We start from the raw sequence: 20,669 nt of genomic DNA, 5'->3' as shown, positions 1-20,669 counted from the left end.
ATGGGCATTTTACTATTAAGGTCCACTGAGTATCTTTATGGGAGAAGCACATTGTTCATAATAGTACATAAGTAATAAACACTGAATTATACATTGTATATTTCCAAAAAAAGTGTTTTGGAACAGCAAGACCAAAGACTTTTTCCACATGCTGTAATTCTTACTCAAAACTTGGTAAATATTTTAAAATCACAAAGGTGACTTTAAATAAAATTAAGTCTAGTAAAAACCTTGAGAGATTTACTATTGTATTAGTGTTTAGAAGTGTGCAAATCTTACTTTTTTTCATGCAGCAGACATGGCACAACTCTCTATCATCCTTGCCATCTGAACTAGCACATGTACATTCATCCAAGCCATATTTCTCACAGATAGAACCAGCACATTGCTGTTAGAGACAAAAGGAGGAAGAATAATTCAAAATCATCTTCACATCCATTTGTAGCAGATAAAACAAATATCAATTTTAATAGACAAAAAGCATAAAGAGCAGCTCACTAAAAAAGAAACCTTAACACTTCAAAAGCAAATTTAAGCTATTTTTAAAGTTTATAAATAGTAATACTTTCTCTCACAGAAAAAAGTAAATATTTAATTGGTTTGGATTAATTTGGACAAGAATTTAAAATTGGATGGTTGAGGTACAGAATCTTAGGTTCTTTGATATGCCTTATTCCCATAAATGGGGGAGGCATGAAAACAGGAGTTGCAACAAATATATAGCACAGCAATATGCACAAAAAAAATTCTAAATCAAGACCACAGAACTGGAATACCTATTCATGAAAATAAAAATAGCTCAAAAGTATGAAAGATATGGCATTTCAATGTCTTCTTTCCCTTAGGGGAAAAAATCAGTAGCAGGAAAGAGTCTATAATACTGTAAGTAATTCAATGTTTGGATGATCTCAAAATCAAATTCAGAAGCAAGCAAATGAGCAGTGATCAAATTATGGGAAAAAAGAAGGGGGGCTCTAGTACTTTGCAGATGTTCCCTTCTTGGGCTAGACTGCTCTGCATGGTCCCCTACAGTATTAGGGGTTTTAAAGTAGTCTCTGACCATATTGGAAATAAAATGCTAAAAAAAATTCATTAATACAGAGTTAAGGTTGCCCATTGGTAGCATGTGCCCTTCCAGAATGCCAAGTTCAGCAAAACAAACTTCTGAAAACCAGGAAATAGTTACGGTAAACGCCCAAGCAATCTTAACTCTGCCCTCTGAGTGATGCCCCACAATGCCCATAACACATTACTTGCATTCTGTCTTTTTGCTCTAATGGGTAGACACTACCTCCATTTGCCCTATGCCCCAACGCTGAGCCTACTCCTATGACAGAATACCACAACTGTAAAATTTAACCACTTCATACACTCTTACAACACCTTTGCACTTGCACATAGAATACCACCTAAATGTATACCAGATTGCCATTTAATTGTCCAGCGTTGTTTTTTAAACCGAAAGAAATGTTTGTTGGTAGGAGTTAGTGGTCAGTTGTTCTTACCTACGTTTGCAGCTGAAATGCTAGTGTGGCTACATAATAAGCAGCAGATTGACCTAGTATTTATATAGTGCTTTTTATCAGCAGATCTCCAATAACTTTACATCATTATCCCCATGTTACAGATGGGAAACTGAGGCACAGAGGTGAATTGGCTTGCCTGGCAGGATAGTGGCGGAGCCAAAAATAGTTCCAGACCAGTGTCTGTTCACAGTTATGTGATTCCTCAGTGCTCCTCCTGTCTCCTGGATATTTTGTTATTGCAGAATGTGGATAATGGCTGTGGTTTAAAATGTATGCAATGTGTTTATGTCCCAAAACCATGGACACTGTCGTTATAATAACTGTTATTATATGATTGTTAACAGTTACTTTAAGTGGGCAAGAGAAAAGACAGTTACCTTTTCCGTAACTGGTGTTTGAGATGTGTTACTCATATCTATTCCACAATAGGTGTGCGTCCTCGCCATGTGCACCCGTGCCAGAAGTTTTCCCCCTAGCAGTACCCACAGGGGAGCGCCCCAAGTGGCGCCCTCCATGGCGCAGTATAAGGGGTGCTGCGCGCTCCCCCCACCCTCAGTTCTTTCTTGCCAGACAACTCCAACAGAGGGAAAAGAGGGCAGGATATGGAATAGACATGAGCAACACATCTCGAAGAACACCAGTTACAGAAAAGGTAACTGTCTTTTCTTCAAGTGATTGCTCACGTGTATATCCGTTGGAGGTGGGTAGGAGTTCACAAATTCCCGGGACCGAGCACAGCCCTGCCAAACCCAGCGTCTTCCCTGGTCTGGGAGACAATCGCATAATGTGAGGTGAACGTGTAAACTGAAGACCACGCGGAAGCCATATTGCTTCAAAAATTGTGCTTTGCAATATATTGTTAGCACAATAGTTCTGAACATTAAGCTCACCCCTTTAATGCAAACTTGTGTATGTCTGTTGCAATCTGTGAAGTTTGGCTTGGGATCAGATGCTGGACAGAGAGCAGTGAAACCATTACACATTCCTTCTCTTGCACAGTCAGAATCATTCCGACACTTATCAGTCTTGAGTTTGAAGCTACATTGTGCAGTACAGCAGGGGCCTTGACTGGGGCTACAAAGAAAAAAAAACAAAAAATATATATTAAGAAAAATGCAGATTTTTTCTGGTGTTTCTAATGTACTCTGAATAGCAATATTGTTCAAGTCTTCTAAGTTTAACATTTACTGATTAATGGAGGTAGAATAAAGCAGAACTTGCTGAGAAATATGCACATTTAATTGGAATACCACTTAAAACTACAACTGCATACAAAAATAGCGTCAGTTTTGTTATTTCCAATTTGTGTCAACAAAATGTAAACTGAAAAATGTTTTTTTGGGGGTAACAAATGTTTGGTATTCTGTATCCAGCAGTCATCTTGGTCTCAACTTTAATGATTAAATTATGAAAAACACCACATTTACGTTACTTACACTAGAAAAATTACTTTTGCATGCATGTTTACATCTGAACACCTTCATAAAAGTGAAATTTTAGGTTCAGCTAACATTGCCCAAGTTAAACTCACTACCTGGAGGAAGTTTAAAATTAAAGATGAAGTAAAACATTCTTTGAGATTTTAAATGGATAAAAGTTACACATTTTTATTTGTATTGGGTTTTAATATGTGTACTGTCAAGTATCTTAGGCCTAATATATATTTATATATATATATTTTTAAAGCAAAGTTTAAATATTTACTAGAAGTATCTACACCCTTTTCAATATTTTTGGGTCACTTTCATATCGTGCCATATGTGTTGCATTGCCTAGAAGCAAGGTAACACAGACGAAGTTTGATATGTAAAATCCAAGTGCCAGGAAAATCTATTTGATATCAAATTGTATACTTGGGTCACCTTCCTTCGACGAAATGTATCACATATGACACTATGAAAATGACTAAATTCTGAATAAATGTGGTAGAATATTTAGTCATCCACAACAGACAGGCAGATGTCTTATAATGCATTTTAACAAAGCAAAAATGTCTTTTGGAAATACCAGCCTCTACCTGAAAGTTCTCTTATAAATACGGACTTTTCAATATCTCTTGCCATTTGTAATTACTTGCACCAAGTGGTCCAAGGAAGTCTACTGTTGTAAACAGTGTGTGCTTCGGCTCATTGCATGCCTAAGATAGCAATGTGACAGTAAGTTGTATTGATGAACACAATACTATAGCCATTTTTGCTATCATGTAGGCTTGATGAGTGGAATTGTCTTCTAGTGCCAATTCTTGATTTTTTGATCAATGCCAAGTTCAACACTAGTGTCTGGCAAACCATTAACGTTTAATGTATTCATAGACACTCTGGCAGCAGGGAGGATGAAAAAAGATATCACATGCAATGAAGTTAGAGAACAAAGCAGCCTTGTATAGCCGTGAGCCAAGAAAAGCTCATGCTGCTCTTAAATTAGGTCTTGTCTACAGGAACACTTATTGCATTGCAAACAGGGGTATAAATCTACCCTGCAGTGTGGACCCCAGTCCCTCATGCTAAAAATTCTGCAATGCTCTTCAGTCTACCCCGTTTTGAAACTGGGAAGATACAAGTGTCTAGCAGCAGAGTCCACACGGAGAGTTAGTGTGCAGCAAGCTAGTGTAGGATAGATTTACACCCCAGCTTGCCAGACACTAAGTAGACTAGCCCTGAGACAGCCTTCTACAACTGTTAGATTTGTCAAGATTCTGATCTCCTTGCATTCTTTATTCTCTCCCCAAACAGTAATAGTCAGAAAGAGAAAAAGGGTAGGGATCCAATTGATTCTCCCGCCCTCCCCCACAAATCTCTGATACTACTTAACATTAAGAATAACAGACCAAGGGAATGACAAAGGATTAATTACAATTTATACAGCCTTTCTTAGCTCAAGATAACCAGAGAATTTTGACCAGGGTACATATACGTACTGAAATCATCTAATGACAGTACAGTCACCTAAAGTATGACCTTAGTCCAGGTACTAGTGGGCAGATGTTCATATCATAAAATTCTTAACGTTTGACAAAAACTAAACATTCCATGGCAGCTTTAGTAAAGGAGCCAATTGAATTAACAGGAAGACTAAATTTATCAGCAGAATTTATCCTAACTATACCTGATTTAATCCACGTTAACAAAGCTGCATGGAAAAGTATGTCCTGACACTGCACATTTGCACCTTCCTCTAGCTAAAGAAAGACCTTCAGTTTTAAGAGCTGTCAACCTGATCCTTTTCACAAGCACAAGATATACTGAGTGTCCCTGCTCAATTTTTCTGCAAAACATCCAAGATAGATCAGATAAGCAAGAAAAGGGACTTACAAATTTGGATTTCTTTTAAGACCTTGTCTACAAATGAACGCATTACCTTGCAGGACATCACTAATGTGATAAATATGATTTTGTCCTCAGTAGGGACAAGGACAGTAATGTTTAAGTGTGTTAGCTTGTTGAATTTAGCTCAAGGGATAACTACAACCAACCAACATTTTTAAACACAACTTGTCCCTACTTATACTGGGTCCTAAGGTGTACTTAATGTAGTTAGTTAGAAAGCATTTTAAATTATGCATTTTTCCAAAAGACTAAGAATAAAGTACTCTCATAGTTGCCGACTAAAAAAAAGTTACAATTAGTGCTGAGTTAAAAAAATAACATAATATAGTTAGTGAAATTCCCATTAACTGTTACTACTAAAAAATTAAGGACATTCTAACAATATAAATGAGATTAGACTTCAAGTGTCAAACAGTATACCTCATAGAAGATATTCCTAAAATAAAGCTTGCTAGCCTATCCATAAGTCTGAACAATTCAATAAGCATAATATAACTGAAATATATAATACCTGCAAAGTTTGCCTGGTTTTAACTTGCATTTCTTATCTTCTGGTTGATTTGCATCGTAACAGCATTCATCTTTACACTGGTCACTGTATCCACAATCACACTGCTCTCCTTCTTCTACCATTCCATTACCACAGATGGGCTGGCCAGACTCTGAAAAATGTCAGTATATTTTTGTAACACTACAGAATATAAAAGACATGCATGGTAACTTGAAGTTAAATTGTCATAGGACATAGTTAAGCATGATTGGCAATGTCTACTGAAGATGGGATTAGTATTGGAAGTGCAGGTATGTTACAGATTAGGATTTTGTTGGGAAATTTGAACAGTACTCTTCAGCATCCAGCTGGTTGATTTCTACTACATATTTTGTTCTCATTTTGTATTCAGAACTTCTACTAATAACCATGGGAACTCCTTGTGCAAAAGAAAAGTGAGATCAGAGCTCAGGATGGAGATTTATGGAAAAATTCTCTAAATTAGCATTCAGTTTTCCTGCACTGCTCCCCCTCTTTCTAAAAAATTCTCTGACCATAATAGCTGTTTTGGTGTTCAGAACTGATAATGTCTAGAGCTGAGATCCTTCGTACCAGCAGCTCCAAAGCTTTGTTTCACGGGGACTTGTGCATCCCCGCACTACTTTACAAAAGGTTCAGACTCAGTATCATTAAACAAGGCTCTGCAGTGACAATTCTCAAAGAGCCACGGAGGATAAGACACTAGAATAGAATGTGTGTACCCCTTTAAATTATTTTTCGCACAGTTTGTGTGGATAAGGAGTTGAATACATAAGAGGAGGTTACTCACCTTGTGCAGTAACTGACGTTCGAGATGAGCGTCCCTACGGGTGCTCCACTTCAGGTCAAGGTGCGTCCCAGCGCTTTTGATCGGAGATTTCTAGAGCAGTACCCCTACGGGCTGTGCCTGCCTCTCGAGCAGTCAGTGTTCTAATAGCATGTGCACAGCCCGGGCTCCTCAGCTCCTTCTCTCCAACGCAGTGTGTTACAAATTCTGAAGTAGAGGGGAGGAGGGCGGGTAGTGGAGCACCCACAGGGACACTCATCTCGAACATTGTCAGTTACTGCACAGGGAGAGTAACCTCCTCCTCCTCCTCTTCTTCCTCTTGAGAGGTCCCTGTGGGTGCTCCACTTCAGGTGCTGAAAAGCAGTATACCTTAGGATAGATGGGACTTTGGATGAGGCAAGAAGGCTGCTGACAGGAGAGCTCTACCTAATCTGCTGTCAGACGCTGCAGTGTGGATGAGAACATAGTGATTAGCGAAGGTAAGGTTCAATGCCCAGGTAGCTGCCTTGCATGTGTCAGACAGTGGGACATTAAGTAGAAAGGCCGTGGAGGAAGAGACAGCTCTGGTAGAGTGTGTTCTGATTGATGTAGGAGGTTGTATTTGCCTGAGTTGGTAACAAAGGCATATGCAGCCAGCAATCCATTTGGAAAGTCTCTGTGTAGAGATAGCATTTCCTTGTGAGCGCTGAGTAGGAAAAACAAAAAGTCTGGGGGTTTTTCTAAACAGTTTTGTTCTATCCCGGTAAAAGGATAACGCTCTGCGAACATCAAGAGTGTGCACTGTCATTTCAAACGTGTTAGCGTGAGGTTTTGGGAAAAATGTTGGAAGGTATATAGGTTCATTGAGATGAAAGGAAGAGTATCTTGGGTAAGAACCTTGGATGTGTTCAGAGTGTGACCTTATTGTGGAAAAATGTGGTATACGGAGGGTCCACCATAAGCGCCCCCATTTCTCCTACTTGTCTGGCAGAGGTTATTGCTATGAGGAAGGTAGCCTTCATGGATAGGTGGAGAAGGGAGCAGGGAGCCATCGGTTCAAAGGGTGTATCCATCAGGGCTTTGAGGACTAGGTGTAAATCCCAAGGCATAGCAGGCGGTTTCACATCTGAGTAGAATGTCTGGATACCCTTCAGGAACCTTTTGGTGACTGGATGGGCAAAGACTGTTAGTTGTCAGTCTTATGGTGGAAGGTGGTGATTGCCACGAGGTGGACCTTGAGTGAGCTTGTGGAGAGGCCAGATGTTTTGAGGTGTAACAGGTAACCCAATATCAGTGGGAGTGAAGCAGAAACTGGAGAGGTCTGCTTATCAGCGCACCAAGATGTGAACTGTTTCCATTTATGCAGGTAGGTAGTGCACGTGTTTTGTGTTCTGCTATGTAGCAAGACGGTGCGTACTTGGTCCGAACATGTTAACTCCACATTAGAGAACCATTGATCAGCCAGGCCCTTAGGTAGAGACATTGTAAGGCAGGGAGAAAGAGTTGTCCCCTGCGTTGTGATAGGAGGTTTCTGAGTGGGGGAAGGGGAATGGGTGGCTTGACTGACATGCGAAGGAGGAAGGGGTACCACAGTTGTCTGGGCCATGCTGGGGCTGTGAGAATGATGTTGGTTCTGTCTGTTCATATCTTCTGAATTACTCTGTGCAATGGAGGCATTGGTGGGAACACATAGATGAGAGTTTCAGTCCAAGGGAGAATAAAGGCGTCTCCCCGTGTTTCCCCAGGCCTGCTCTGGAGCAGAATGTTGGGCATTTTTTGTTTGCAGCTGTGGCAAATAGATCCAGTTGGGGATAACCCCAGGTCTGGGGAACGTTGGAAAAAATGTTGTCACTGAGTTCCCACTCGTGCTGTATGGGGAACGATCGGCTGAGCTTGTCTGCAGGGTATTCTGAGAGCCTGGCATGTATGAGGTGGAGATGTAGATGATGTGTTGAAGGCACCTGTTCCAAAAAGCTTTACCGCCTCTGTGCAGAGGGAGCGTGTCCGGGCTCCCCCGTGTCTGTTGACATAAAACATGCACTTGATATTGTTGGTCATGATTCGAATTCGGCAGTTTGGATGATGGGAATGAAATGGAGGCAGGCATTGCATTTGGCCTGGAGCTCTAGCAAATTTCTGTGAAGCTTGGTTTCTGGAGTGGCCCAGAGACCCTGAGTGGTGAGGTGGCCGATGTGTGATCCCTATCCTGTGAGGGATGCATCTGTGGTGATGGTAATTGAAGTGGGATCTTGTCGGAAGGGAATCCCGGTGCAGAGGTTGACTGGAAAGGTCCACAAGAGAAGTGAGTCCTTGACTTTCTGGGGCATAGTTAGTAACCTGTTTATCCTGTGCTTGTTTGGTTTGTATACCATGGCTAGCCAACCCTGAAGGCATCTCATGTACAGGAGAGCATCTGCGACCACAAATGTACAAGCGGCCATATGTCCTAAGAGCTGTAGGGAGTCTCTGACTGTAGTTTATGGGCTGGCATGTATCTGGGTAATAAGGATGCCCATTGTGCGGAATCTGTCCTGGGGGAGAGATGCAAGACCGGTGGTGGAATCAAAGTGAGTGCTGATGAAGTTGATTTGTTGGGTAGGTTGTAAGGTAGATTTGTTTTTGTTTATTTGCAAGGTGTGGAAGCAGTGAAGGATTGCAAGAGTTGCATGGTTTGATTCTAACTGAGTGGGAGACTTGAGGAGACAATCGTCCAGGTAAGGAAATATGAGGATTCCTTTTTTCCTGATGTGCGCTATTACAACTGCTAGCACCTTGGAGAAGACACGTGGTGCGGTGGAGAGGCCAAATTGTACTGCTAATGTTGTGCTCCCACAGCAAACCTGAGGAAATGTTGATGGGCAGTGTGGATAGAGACATGGAAATATGCATCTTGGAGGTCAAGGGTTGAAAACCAATCTCCTTGCTCCAGTGTCAGAATCATCATTGGGAGAGTAAATATTCGGAATTTCTGTTTCTTGACAAACTTGTTCAAAAGTTTAAGATCGAGGATGGGGCGCCAACGCCGTTTTTCTTTTCCGTCAAGAAGTAGTGGGAGTAAACCCCTTTCCCTCTGTGTTGAGGGGGTACCTCCTCTATTGCTCTGAGATGTATGAGATGTTGTACCTCCTGACAGAGCAACTGTTCGTGAGAGGGGTCCCTGAAGATGGATGGGGTGGGGTGGGGTGGGGGGGAGCTAAGGAGAGGAAGGAGATGGCATAACCCAGTCTGATAATTTCCAGGACCCATCTGTCCATAGTGATGGTTTGCCAGTTGGCCAGGAACAGACACAAATGGTGTCCAAAAAATGGTTGGTTGGAGCTGGCGCTGGAGAGGGTGCGAGGTTTTCTATACCCTCGACCAAGACTTCAAATTTGTTTATTTGGGTTAGGAGGGTGGGTCACCACTGCTTGCGGAGGTCGACGTCGTTGGTTTCTGGGCCTATATTGCTGTTGTTGTGTATCATATTGTCTTAAAAGTGGATGTTGTGTAAAGGTGTGGTGATGCGGTCGTTGGTATGGCTGATATCTATATTGTCTCTTCTTTGATGCAGGCATTTGGATGCCTAAGGATTGGAGTGTGGCCCTGGAGTCCTTCATGGAGTGAGGGACCTCATTGGTCGTAGAGGCAAGGAGCTTGTCTCCATCAAAGGGGAGATCTTCGACCGTATTCTGTATCTCCTTTAGAAAGGAAGTAGTAGTAAACCATGAGGCCCACCGCATGACAATGGCCATGGCTGTGGGTCCGGCCGCTGCGTCTGCAGCATCAAGGGCTGCTTGAAGAGCTGTCTGGGAGATCAATTGGTCCTTGGACACTACTGCTTTAAACTGTTGTCATTTATTCTTCGACACATCAATCAATAAATTGCATTACCTTAGCATAATTTTTGTGGTCATATTTTGCTAAGAGCGCAGCATAGTTCACTACTCTAAATTGCAAAGTGGAAGAATACACTTTGTGGCCAAAGGAGTCCAGTCTCTTGTTTTCTTTGTCCAATGGAGTGGACTGGAAGTGTTGATATTTGTTTGTCTGATTGGCCGAGTCGACCACTCGCGAATTAGGTGAGGGGTGCGTAAATAGAAACTCAGAATCCTTAGATGGGACAAAATATTTGCAGTCCAGTCTCTTGTTAGTCGGGGTTATTGTGGTTGGGGTCTGCCAAATAGTTTTATCAGGTTCCATAATGGCCCCATTAATTGGTAGGGCTATTTTGGAGGAGGTCGTAGCTTGCAGGATATCCGTAAGCTCGTGGTGTGTTTCAGGTACCTCCTCCAGGGTAATTTTGAGCTCCTCCGCTACTCTCTTAAACAACTCTTGAAAGTGAGCGAGCTCATCAGTAGTGGGAGATGGTGGTGGGGGCACCGTGGCGTCTTGTGGTGTTATGGCTGTAGAGGTGGTGTGCGGTGCAGTATCTTTTGCAGGGGTGGGGGCCACATCAGGTCTTATCTGGGTTTCAGTGTAAACCGGCAGTGAGGAGCGTCTGACAGCTTTCCTCTGGGGATCCTGCAGAACACCTGAGTGTGGTATATGTCCATGAACCCCAGTGTGGCTACTGCCCTGGGGAGGGCATAGGTGGTCCCATTCAGGGATTGACATACCAGTGTGGATAGCCATGAGGATATGGCGATCGTGCTGTAATGCATCTCCAAGTTGCAGGTAACTGAATCTGGGGAAAGGATTGAGAGGAAATCTGTTAATTGTATTCCTCTTTCTCATCCTCCCACACCTCATTGGAGGGGCTTGAAGTAGTAGGGGAGTACTGAAGGTAGGGTGCTAAAGGTCTCGGTGAGGTGCCGAGAAGAGGAGAGTCAGGAGCATGGGACACCCTTAATTCCTCTGGCTGTAGAAACTGCGGTGGAGCTGACTGAGCAGGACTTGGTGCCGAGATAGCTGTTGGAGGCACAGTCTGCTGGGGCACCAAAGGGTGTCCTGGGGGAGCAAGCTGGCTCTGCGGAGTAGACGCCCCTGAGGTAGGCACAGCAAGGGAAGCTGGAGAGCTCAGGGGGGTCAGTGCTGAGAGTGGTGGCTGGAAAAGCAGTGCCGCAAGATCAAAGGACGGTGCCGCAGCCATCACTTGTACTGTCGGCACTGTAGCAGCTCTTAGCATGGTTGTAACAGAGGTGGCCGAAGAAGAGCTGAAAGAGGCTGGCAACTGGAAGCCCTGAGCCTTGGCACCGTGTAGTGGGGCAGCCGACTCACCGTCGGTGACTGAGGTGCCTGCTGCGTTGAAGGTGCTGAGCCGTGGAACTGGAGTTATCAGAGACCAGAGAGCTGGTTTTAACTTTTTGCCTGAGGAATGGCTCCTGAGGGGAGAGGAAGCTGGCTGTTTTTTTGCTTTCGCTTTGCCTCTGGAGGGTGTCTCAGAGGTTTGCTGGCCAGGGTCAGATGCAGGTCTTAGGGAGTTTTCCAAGAGCAGCATTTTAACCTCAAAGAGCACTGCTGAACTCCGTCTCTAGCCAGGGACGGTAGAGAAGGAACTGAGAAGCCCCGGCTGTGCATGCGCTATTATAACACTGACAGCTCAAGAGGCAGGCACAGCGTGTGCACAGCCCGTAGGGTACTGCTGTAGAAATCTCCAATCAAAGGCGCTGAGATGCATCTTGACCTGAAGTGGAGTACCCACATGGACATCTCTTGAAGAAGAATGGGCAAATGTTATCAAGTTTTCAGAAACTGTAAAGGGGAGAGGGTAAGTCGGGGTAGGCAAATTTTTTGGCCCGAGGGCCACATCTGGGTGGGGAAATTGTATGCAAGGCATGGGAAGGGGTGTGGTGTGCAGGAATGGGCTCAGGGCAAGGGGTTGGAGTGCAGGAGGGGGTGTGGAGTGCAGGAGGGGGCTTGGGGCAGGGGGTTAGGTTGCGGGGTGCAGGAGGGGTTTGGGGTACAGGCTCCAGCCTGGCAGCAGTGTGCAGTGGGACTAAGGCAGGCTCCTTGCCTGCTCTGGCCCCGTGCCGCTCCCAGAAGTGGCCAGCATGTTCGGAGTGGCTCCTGGGGGTGGGGTTGAGCAGACGGCTCTGCTACGCTCTGCCCTCGCCTGTGGGTACCACCCCCGAAGCTCCCACTGGCCGTAGTTTGCCCTCCCCTGGAGTAAGTTCTATTATGAGAAATTAGTCTACATCCTATCATGCTAACCGATATTTTCTCATTGTTTCTTGTACTCCGTCAGTCTGTCCATATCTCATCTGCGGTCTCTTGTTTTATACTCAAACTGTAAGCTCTTTAGGGCAGAGACTTTTTGTTCCATGGCACCAAATGCAACTGGGTCTGATCTATGACTGGGGCTCCCAAGCGGTATCATAATACTGATACATAATAAAGTTAACTCTTTAGCATTTTATAAGGATGACACAAATACATACCAACAAAACAATTATTTCTTTTTTTCTCAAGAACTTGGCTGATATTTCGAACGCTACAGATGGAGAACTTGTTGTTGTTAAGTTTGTCCCCCGATGTAGCTCTTGCATACATGATATAATTGCCATTTTCTTTCTGCCCCAAGTTCTTGGACTCTCCTGGAGTGCATTCCGTTCCAGAATCATGCTGCAAAGCAGAAAATTGTCAACTATTTCAAGCAGATCAGTTTCTGTCAGTTAATTTGCTATCTTTCAACCTATGTGTATAATAGACCCGTGTGGGGTAATAGGATGAGAAACACAAGCTCATATAAAACTATTCCCTTTTTAAAAACAAGTGGACCAAAAAAAAAAAGGGACATTCTACACAGGTTTCAAATTGAATCAAATAGACACATAATAGAAAAATATAGCATTACAGAAGTTAATGGTACCTAGAAATGAAAGTGCATCAGTGGAAAATGATTCCATGAAGGAAAATTGTTCAAAATTCTGAATGTTAAAATTATCATTCTTCTTCCCAAGGTTTTATCCATTAATAGCTAATATAGTGTTATTTTTTCTCCCCATCCCATCCTCTGTTTCATCTATCATCTTAGAAAAGCCTAAGAGCAGCTACATACTTAAATGTATTAAGATCAGCAAAAATTCCATAATTGATGAACCCCTACTACCCCCCTCAAAAATTAATTTCTTGTAACGAGGCTGCTCTGTTCTCGCATCCACAAGCAAATCCCAAGCTAGTGAACTCTGCCTCTGCTATAGCGGAGGTATTTTCTTTTTAGACCTATAGTAGTCTGGACAGGCTCAGATAGTTCAAGGACAAAGAAGCAATGCAGAAGAAGAAACCAATGCTCTGTCTGACCAGATATATGCCATGGTTATTACTAAACACTGAATCATCTCCAAAGCACTGACCCAAATGACTATCACTTGTCTATTTCAAAAAGTGAAGAACATCAGAAGCACAGGATGAAATGGAAAGTCACGACAACATCTCCAGCTTAAATGTTAATGGTGGTTTATCAATCTCTGTGTGTGCTGGTTACAGCAACACATCACACACGATCCTTTCTTTTACTGCTTTTACGTTCTATCTGAAAACTTTTGTCAGTGCTCAAAAACCTAACTTCTGTGAGAGCAACCATATCATGTTTACACTAGAGAACCTGACTGTCCAACTGAAATGATTAAATAAAATTGGCTTAAGCTCAAATAGTTTGATGCGTCCATGCTTAGCCACACCGACTGGTATAAAGAATCACAGAAGTTTTACACACTAGCACTGTTTTAGACTACTTCAATTACACTGCCCTCTGGGTACCTGTCCACAGTTCCTGGTATCTCCCAAAAGCAGAGGATTCTGAGATTTCTGAATACTGCCAAATGTCTGTGGGACATTAATGGGAGGACCAGCAGAAACATCTCAGATAGTTCACATTCACACTGTAGGGAAAATGTGGACTTAAGTATGATATGATTTGTGGGGGAAGTCTATTTCTATCCACACTATGGAGAACTGATCATTTATACCATCACCTGGTAACATACATGGAATACTTTATAATATAGAAGTTTCAAAGATTATGATAAATGGCAAAAGCTTTGAAAAAATATTTGACAAGAGTAAGAAACTGTTTAATACCAATATTGTACTACCACTTTTGACAACTGATTTTCCCAGAATATGACCCAACCCTTCCAAGTATATAAATGTGCACTTTTAAAATGGTATTACCACAAAGAATAGCAAATTTCCTGACAAGTATATCGGCTGACTATCCAAGATCAAACATGAGTTTCACAGGCAAGTTCAAAAATGATGTTTCAATTGGTCCAAAAAGATTTTCACTCTGACAGATTTCCTACTTCTTCCATCAATGCACACTGTTACCATTCTGGATTCTTGTTCCAGCCAATATGGTGGAAGTTAGCTTAATGGTTAAATTTCTAGTTTTCTAAAATGTAAAACTTTAAAAGTGACACGTAAAAAAGGAAATATTCTCCATTTTTCACCACCACCACCCACAAACAACAGAGAAACAAATAAAAACTCAAATTTTTCAGACTGTCACAGTCAAAAGCCTTGAACATAGCACGTGAAGACAACTGCTTCAAAATCCTATTTACAAGTGTAACTCAGAATAACCTGCTTCTCAAAATAAATTAAAAAACTTTAAGGTATAACAAAAAAAATGCAACAGGGTACAAAGGAAAGCCAGTTTTATCCCCATTGTTGGGTGAAAGGACATAACCAAAGTTTTGCCTCATGAGCTGGGACCCTTCCCCTCACTCTCCATAAAATAAGAACTAGTATTTACTTCTCACCATAACACAGATGCACACATATACATTTTTGAAGAAATATGAGTAAGCTTTGCCCTTCCTACTTCCTTTGAAGACTTTAGGAGAGAATAACCCACACTTTTTTCAGAAGAGTAGTCATGAATAAGTGCAGTATAAGAAAGGCTAAGCCAGTAGTTGCTGTAAGCAGCTAAATGAGAAATTAAGAATATTCACAAAAGTCCTGTGGCACCAAGTTCTTCCGTTTGTAGAACATTCACAAAGATCTTAACATATATTGCTTATCTGCGGTCTTTGCTTTTCTTTTGCATGCACACCTATTCATTTATTTTATTAGTATACACATAATGTTAATGATGAAAACATTTTACTAAGTTATTCCCCCCCAAAACACTGAAAATTTGTAATGGAGCAACCATTTAATACTTACAGGAGAACCAAAGTTATGTCCAACCTCATGAGCAAAAGTGATGTGAGAAACCTTAGGAGGGACGTGAGAGCCATAGTTCTGAACAGTGATGATTCCAGTATTTAAGGACTTCTTTTTACCATCAGAATAGAGCTTGCTCTTTTCACATATTCCCCCAGAGCTCCCTGCATTTAGAACAAGAGTTAAACAGCTCAAAAATTAAAACATTTTGAAAGAAAAAAGGTGAGTTGTATTTTTTGCTCTGTATCTTAGTTGAAAACTTACTCTAACTGTATTACAATACTGAAAGTGTGTAGAGAGCCACATCAGTGTTTTTTAATCCATTTGGTACTCCTTTTCCAGTAAAGGATATACTATTTCTGAATACATAAAATTCTGTCCAGTTTCAAGGAAAAAGGCTAACGTTCACAATGTTCAGTTGCATATACTTCAAACCTGCTTTTAAATACTATCTTCCATTTTCCCCCAAAAAGTACTTGTAAAAGACCTAAGATTAGCTACATATCCTAGGGAGAAGGAGTGACTCATTTCTTCACAGTACAATTTAAAACTGAAATGTGGTTTTGACAGGTGGTTAATTATATATGTGTTTAAAGGTCAACGATCAAGGAAGTTACACCCAGTGTTTGAAAACGCAGTCCTGAGACTTATTTTGCTGTAAAAACATTTTCAGAATCTAGAATATTTGCTTTCTAAACAAGTTTTGTCTTGCTAAAGTCAAACTGCAGTTCAGCAAAGTAAGTCTCATGAAATAAGTACTTCGAGGAATAGCCTCACAGGGGAAGGGTGATAAAGATTCATACTTTAGCACCTATAAGTCAGTGAGTAAAAAGTTCAAAGTGGAGCCTTACTATATACTCTATATTCACCCATACATTTCAATGCAGCAGGTCTTAAAGGACAACTCATCTTTCTTTCATACTACAAAATGATCAGATTCCTAAAATCCTCCTTAAATGGACTAACAAAACATTCCTTAGCTGCACATCCAACAGCTGTTAGTCATCCAGACTCCATGTAATGCATTCTTAATTAAGAAATCCTGTACAGATACAAGATAAAACGTGAATGCTATCCAATAGATCAGAGATCGGCAACCTTTGGCATGTGGCCCACCAGGGTAAGCTTCCTGGTGGGCTGGGCCAGTTTGTTTACCTGCCGCATCCACAGGTTCGGCCGATCACGGCTCCCACTAGCTGTGGTTTGCCACATTTGCACACATGGCAATGTGTGCTGAAGGAAGCAGCGCAAGCCGAGGGATGTGCTGGCTGCTGCTTCCTGTAGCACCCATTGGCCTGGAGTGGCAGTCAGCCGAACCTGCAGACATGGAAGGTAAACAAACCGGCCTGGCTCACCAAGGGGCTTACCCGGTGGGCTGCATGCCAAAGGTTGCTGATCCCCGTAATAGATGCAGATAAAGTTCTTGTGAGTGGTGCTTGTGAAATCTACATTCCATCAGCCCTACCCCACTATGCTGCCATGCTTCCCCAGCCAATGGGCCAAAACAGACCCTCTGTGCCACTTTCATGGAGTATTAGGGCAATTAGATCCATGTATTGAATTTCCTAGACTCTTCCTTAGGACAATCACCAACACTGGTCTGATCGATTGATGGATTGGTGATCCCTCGATGGATTGGCGATCCCTTGATTTGAGGATGATCTCTACCATGGATTTACATAAGGTTCCTGGACTCTGGATCCTGGAACCGCAAATCTGCCCGGAGTAGGTACATACATTTTGTGACAGGATGATGGCCTGCTGGGAGAAAGTTATTTCTTTTTCCTTTCTCCTCTCTCTCTTTTCAACTTTGAGGACAAGGCACTTCTCCTCGAAGCAGGCCAGTGCCTGATGGAGGATATGGCGCCATTGGGGTCGGTTGGTTGCTTGCTCTTTCCAGCTTGTGATGTCCACATCAATTTTCTTAAGAGACGCTTTCAGTGCGTCTTTGTACCGTTTCCTCTGACCACCACGGGATCTCTGACCATGGGTGAGTGAAAGTAGAGGACTTGTTTTGGGAGGTGAGAATCTGGCATCCACACACAATGTCCAGCCCAGTGAAGTTGGTGCATGAGAATCATTGCTTCAATGCTAATGACATTGGCTTCAGCGAGGATGCTGGCATTAGTGCAGTGATCTTACCATTTGATGCAAAGGATCTTCTGGAGGCATCGCTCGTGATACCTCTCCCAACTCTTGAGGTGCTGTTGACAGGTCACCCAGGTTTTGTGTCCAAAGAGAAGTGTTGGAACAACAATTGTCTTATAGACCTGGATCTTGGTGGCCTGCCATAGGTCATGGTATGTGAAAACGCATCAAAGCAATTTCCCAAAGGAAGCACTTGTGCACTGAATTCTGTGTTGGATCTCACTTCCAAGTTTTGCATTTTGAGAAAGTTGGCTACCAAGGTAGCAAAAGTGCTCAACTGTCTCCAGAGTCTGACACTCAAGGTGATTTGTTGTGGGTCACGTTCAAGGCCTGAAGCAGGTTGATAGACCACTTTAGTCTTCTCAATATTGAGTGAGAGTCCTAGGCTTCAGTAAGCTTGTGCAAGAAAATCCAGTATGGACTGAAGGTCATTCTCACTGTGCGCGAGGATGACACAATCCTCCGCATACTGAAAATCAGTAATGGATGCCCTGAAGACTTTAGACTTCGAGCAGAGACGAAGATTAAAGAGCTGCCCATCCAGTCAATTCCACTGGGGGAGATGATCTCGACTGGGCAGAGATCAATGTTCGTCTATACAGATCCCTCTGTGTTGTACAAGGGTGCTGAGAGCACCCCTGCAAGGCCAATTCATCTGCATAACCTAGTCAGAAGATCTAAATGGTACAAACAACAGACATGAATTGCCATACCAATCAGACCAGAGATCCATCTAGTCCAATATCTTGTTTCTGTCAGTGGTCCTTATGAGATGCTTCAGAGGAAGGCACAAGAACCCCACTATAAGGGATAGTGTGTCCCCCACATTAGATCTCATCCTAATCTAATAGCTAGATTTTATCTGAAGGCCTGAAGCATGACAGGGTTTAATAAAGCTTACACATTTTGGAAGGGATGATTATACTACTGGACATTCTTGTTATCCACATAAATGTCCAATTTTTTTTTAATCTTGTTGTTCTTTGCCTCAATGACTTCCTGTGGCAATGAGATCTACAGTCTAATTACTCATTATGTGAAAAAGTATTTCCTTTTGAATTTATCACCTTTTAATTCCCTGAATGTTCCTTCCTTGTTCTTGTGTTATGAGACACAAAGAGCAGACGCTCCCGACTGACCTTCTCTGTGACATTTGGTTGTTTTTTTTATGGATTTCTATCACTGCCTATGTGTCTCCATGACATTACTGAAAACGACTGCACAACACTGTCATCAGCAGGATGGGACACAATAGTGAAAGAACAGAAAAGTCATTTGGCTGGGGGAAAATGTGCCCAATACTTAATACACAAGTAGGTATTGATAGTATTATCTAGGTATTGGATAGCTTTAAATGAATTTACTTCAATTTGATCACAACCCTAAAAACATTTGTATTAAGTTTTTAGCTGGTGAGAGGTGATTTTATTGTTTACGAAACTCAAGGGTGTAGTGGGATATTTGTTTTTATAAATATGTAGAATACAAAATAATTTACACTAGATTTATTTTCAGACAAAAATACCATCAAAACCTGTGGTGAGAAACTGGGCTCAAATTGGTCAGGAAATTTTTGAATGATGAAAAATAGTAGCTTGCAGTTCAAAAACAGAGCCATTTCTTTTGTTATCACTATGCACAGAGAAACTCTTTGAAAGAACAGAGTAGAACTTTCTGTTTCAAGTCCTGTCCGATATGGACTTTGGCCCCCAGATCCTTAAATGAATAACTGCTCTTGACATCAGCTCTTGACATCAGCTGTGTGAATTGATGGAGTTAAATCTCCTTTACTTGAATTACCCAGAGAGTAGGCAAGGATGTCTAATGTCTCTTCTACTTTCTGGACTGGCCACAGAGCCTTTTGCTCAAAGGACAATGAATCCATCACAGGAATGAAACTTGTAGGACCCACATCAGAAAACAGCATATATAGATGTAACATTTTTATCTAAATCAAATATTCTCTAAAATTATTTGCTAAAATAATCCTGGATTTTGGGAAAGTCTGGATTTAAAATAAATTATGCCAAATCTGAAATACTAGCTATAAATTTGCCAGACCCTGAAAGTCACTCCTTCACAAAATGTTTGGGTACGAATGGGCAATAAATTCTGTAAGATACATGGGAATTCAAATCTCAACCTAGAAAAGCTTTATCATTTAAATGTTAACCACAACTTCAGCAAATGAAAAAAGATTTGGAGTTCCGGGGGAAGTATACAATTTCTTGATTGGGAAGAACAGCCACCATGAAAATAAACATTCTGCTAAGGATATATTTCTTGTTTCAAAATTTTTCTATGACTAGCCCAGATACAAACCTAGGAGGAATACAGAGGATGCTGTTACAATTTACATGGAATAAGAAAAGGCCAAGAGTGAGTGCAGATACTTTGTACAGATCCATTGAACAGGGTAGATTAGCTGCTGCAAATGGCAGTTTCTCAAATGTGGGTCCAAGAGGGTACTCCAGGGGGTCCATGGGACCTGCAGACCAACTCCTCCCCCTGTTCCCCAGCATGCAGGAGGTTGCTGGGAGGGAGGGGGAGGAAGGGGGACAGGGCTGCTTGGGGGAAGGGACAGCAAGAGGCGGGGAAGAGGAGGGGCAGGGGTGGAGCCTTGGGGGAAGGGGTAGACTGGGGGCAGGGCCTGGGATTCAGTGGGCAGCTTGGGGGCCCACAGTAAAAATTTTAAATCAGAATACAGGTCCTTAGGTAACTAAAGTTTGAGAACTGCTGATTTATGGTATCATGCCGGCCAGCTCAAAGCAGGAGTGGAGTGGGGGTGCCCAGCCAAACACTGGGTCTTTATTGAACAGAAAAATTGTGGTACTTTAAGTCTCTAGGTCGCTCCAGAAGTTTACACACATCCTTTAGCAAAGGCTACTCCATGGGTTTGGGATAGAATTAGAGAAATTCTTTTCTCTCGCCCATCACACCCATTGCAAATATTCTAGATCTTAAAAGAAATTGCAAACCAGAGAACTTCAAAGACTGGGAGAGCCATGGAATACATGTGGTTGGCCAGCCTATTTTGGGCTTGTCTACACTTACATTTTATAGCGCTCTAACTTGCTGGCTCAGGGGGGTAAAAAAATCACCCCCGAGTGCAACAAGTCTGAGCGCTTTAAAGTGCTAGTGTGGACAGGCTCTGAGTACTGGGAACCATGCTCCCAGCGTTCTGAGATAATCCCCTCACACGTGACCACACTCGCACTTCAAAGCGTTGCCGCGGGAGTGCTCCCATGGCAGCGTTTTGAAGTTTCCAGTGTAGCTATGCCCTCAGT

General features: G+C 42.4%; 1 protein-coding gene across 1 annotated transcript in view; it reads right to left on the bottom strand.

Annotated features, from left to right (window-relative positions):
• ADAM10 (ADAM metallopeptidase domain 10) overlaps nucleotides 1-20,669 on the bottom strand; it is a 126,848-nt gene that overhangs the window by 10,762 nt on the left and 95,417 nt on the right. Inside the window, exons 9-13 of the mRNA XM_084640429.1 lie at nucleotides 15,235-15,398; nucleotides 12,504-12,687; nucleotides 5,364-5,514; nucleotides 2,417-2,600; nucleotides 280-388 (exon numbers count right to left, since the gene is read on the bottom strand). Coding sequence (XP_084496555.1) covers nucleotides 280-388; nucleotides 2,417-2,600; nucleotides 5,364-5,514; nucleotides 12,504-12,687; nucleotides 15,235-15,398 — 792 coding nt within the window. The remainder of the gene's footprint in view (nucleotides 1-279; nucleotides 389-2,416; nucleotides 2,601-5,363; nucleotides 5,515-12,503; nucleotides 12,688-15,234; nucleotides 15,399-20,669) is intronic.

Source organism: Lepidochelys olivacea, assembly GCF_965140295.1.
Source record: "Lepidochelys olivacea isolate rLepOli2 genome assembly, chromosome: 10".
Classification (NCBI taxonomy): Eukaryota; Metazoa; Chordata; order Testudines; family Cheloniidae; genus Lepidochelys; species Lepidochelys olivacea.
Note: the sequence above shows the minus strand (reverse complement) of the source record. Positions and strands in the feature narration are given on the sequence as shown.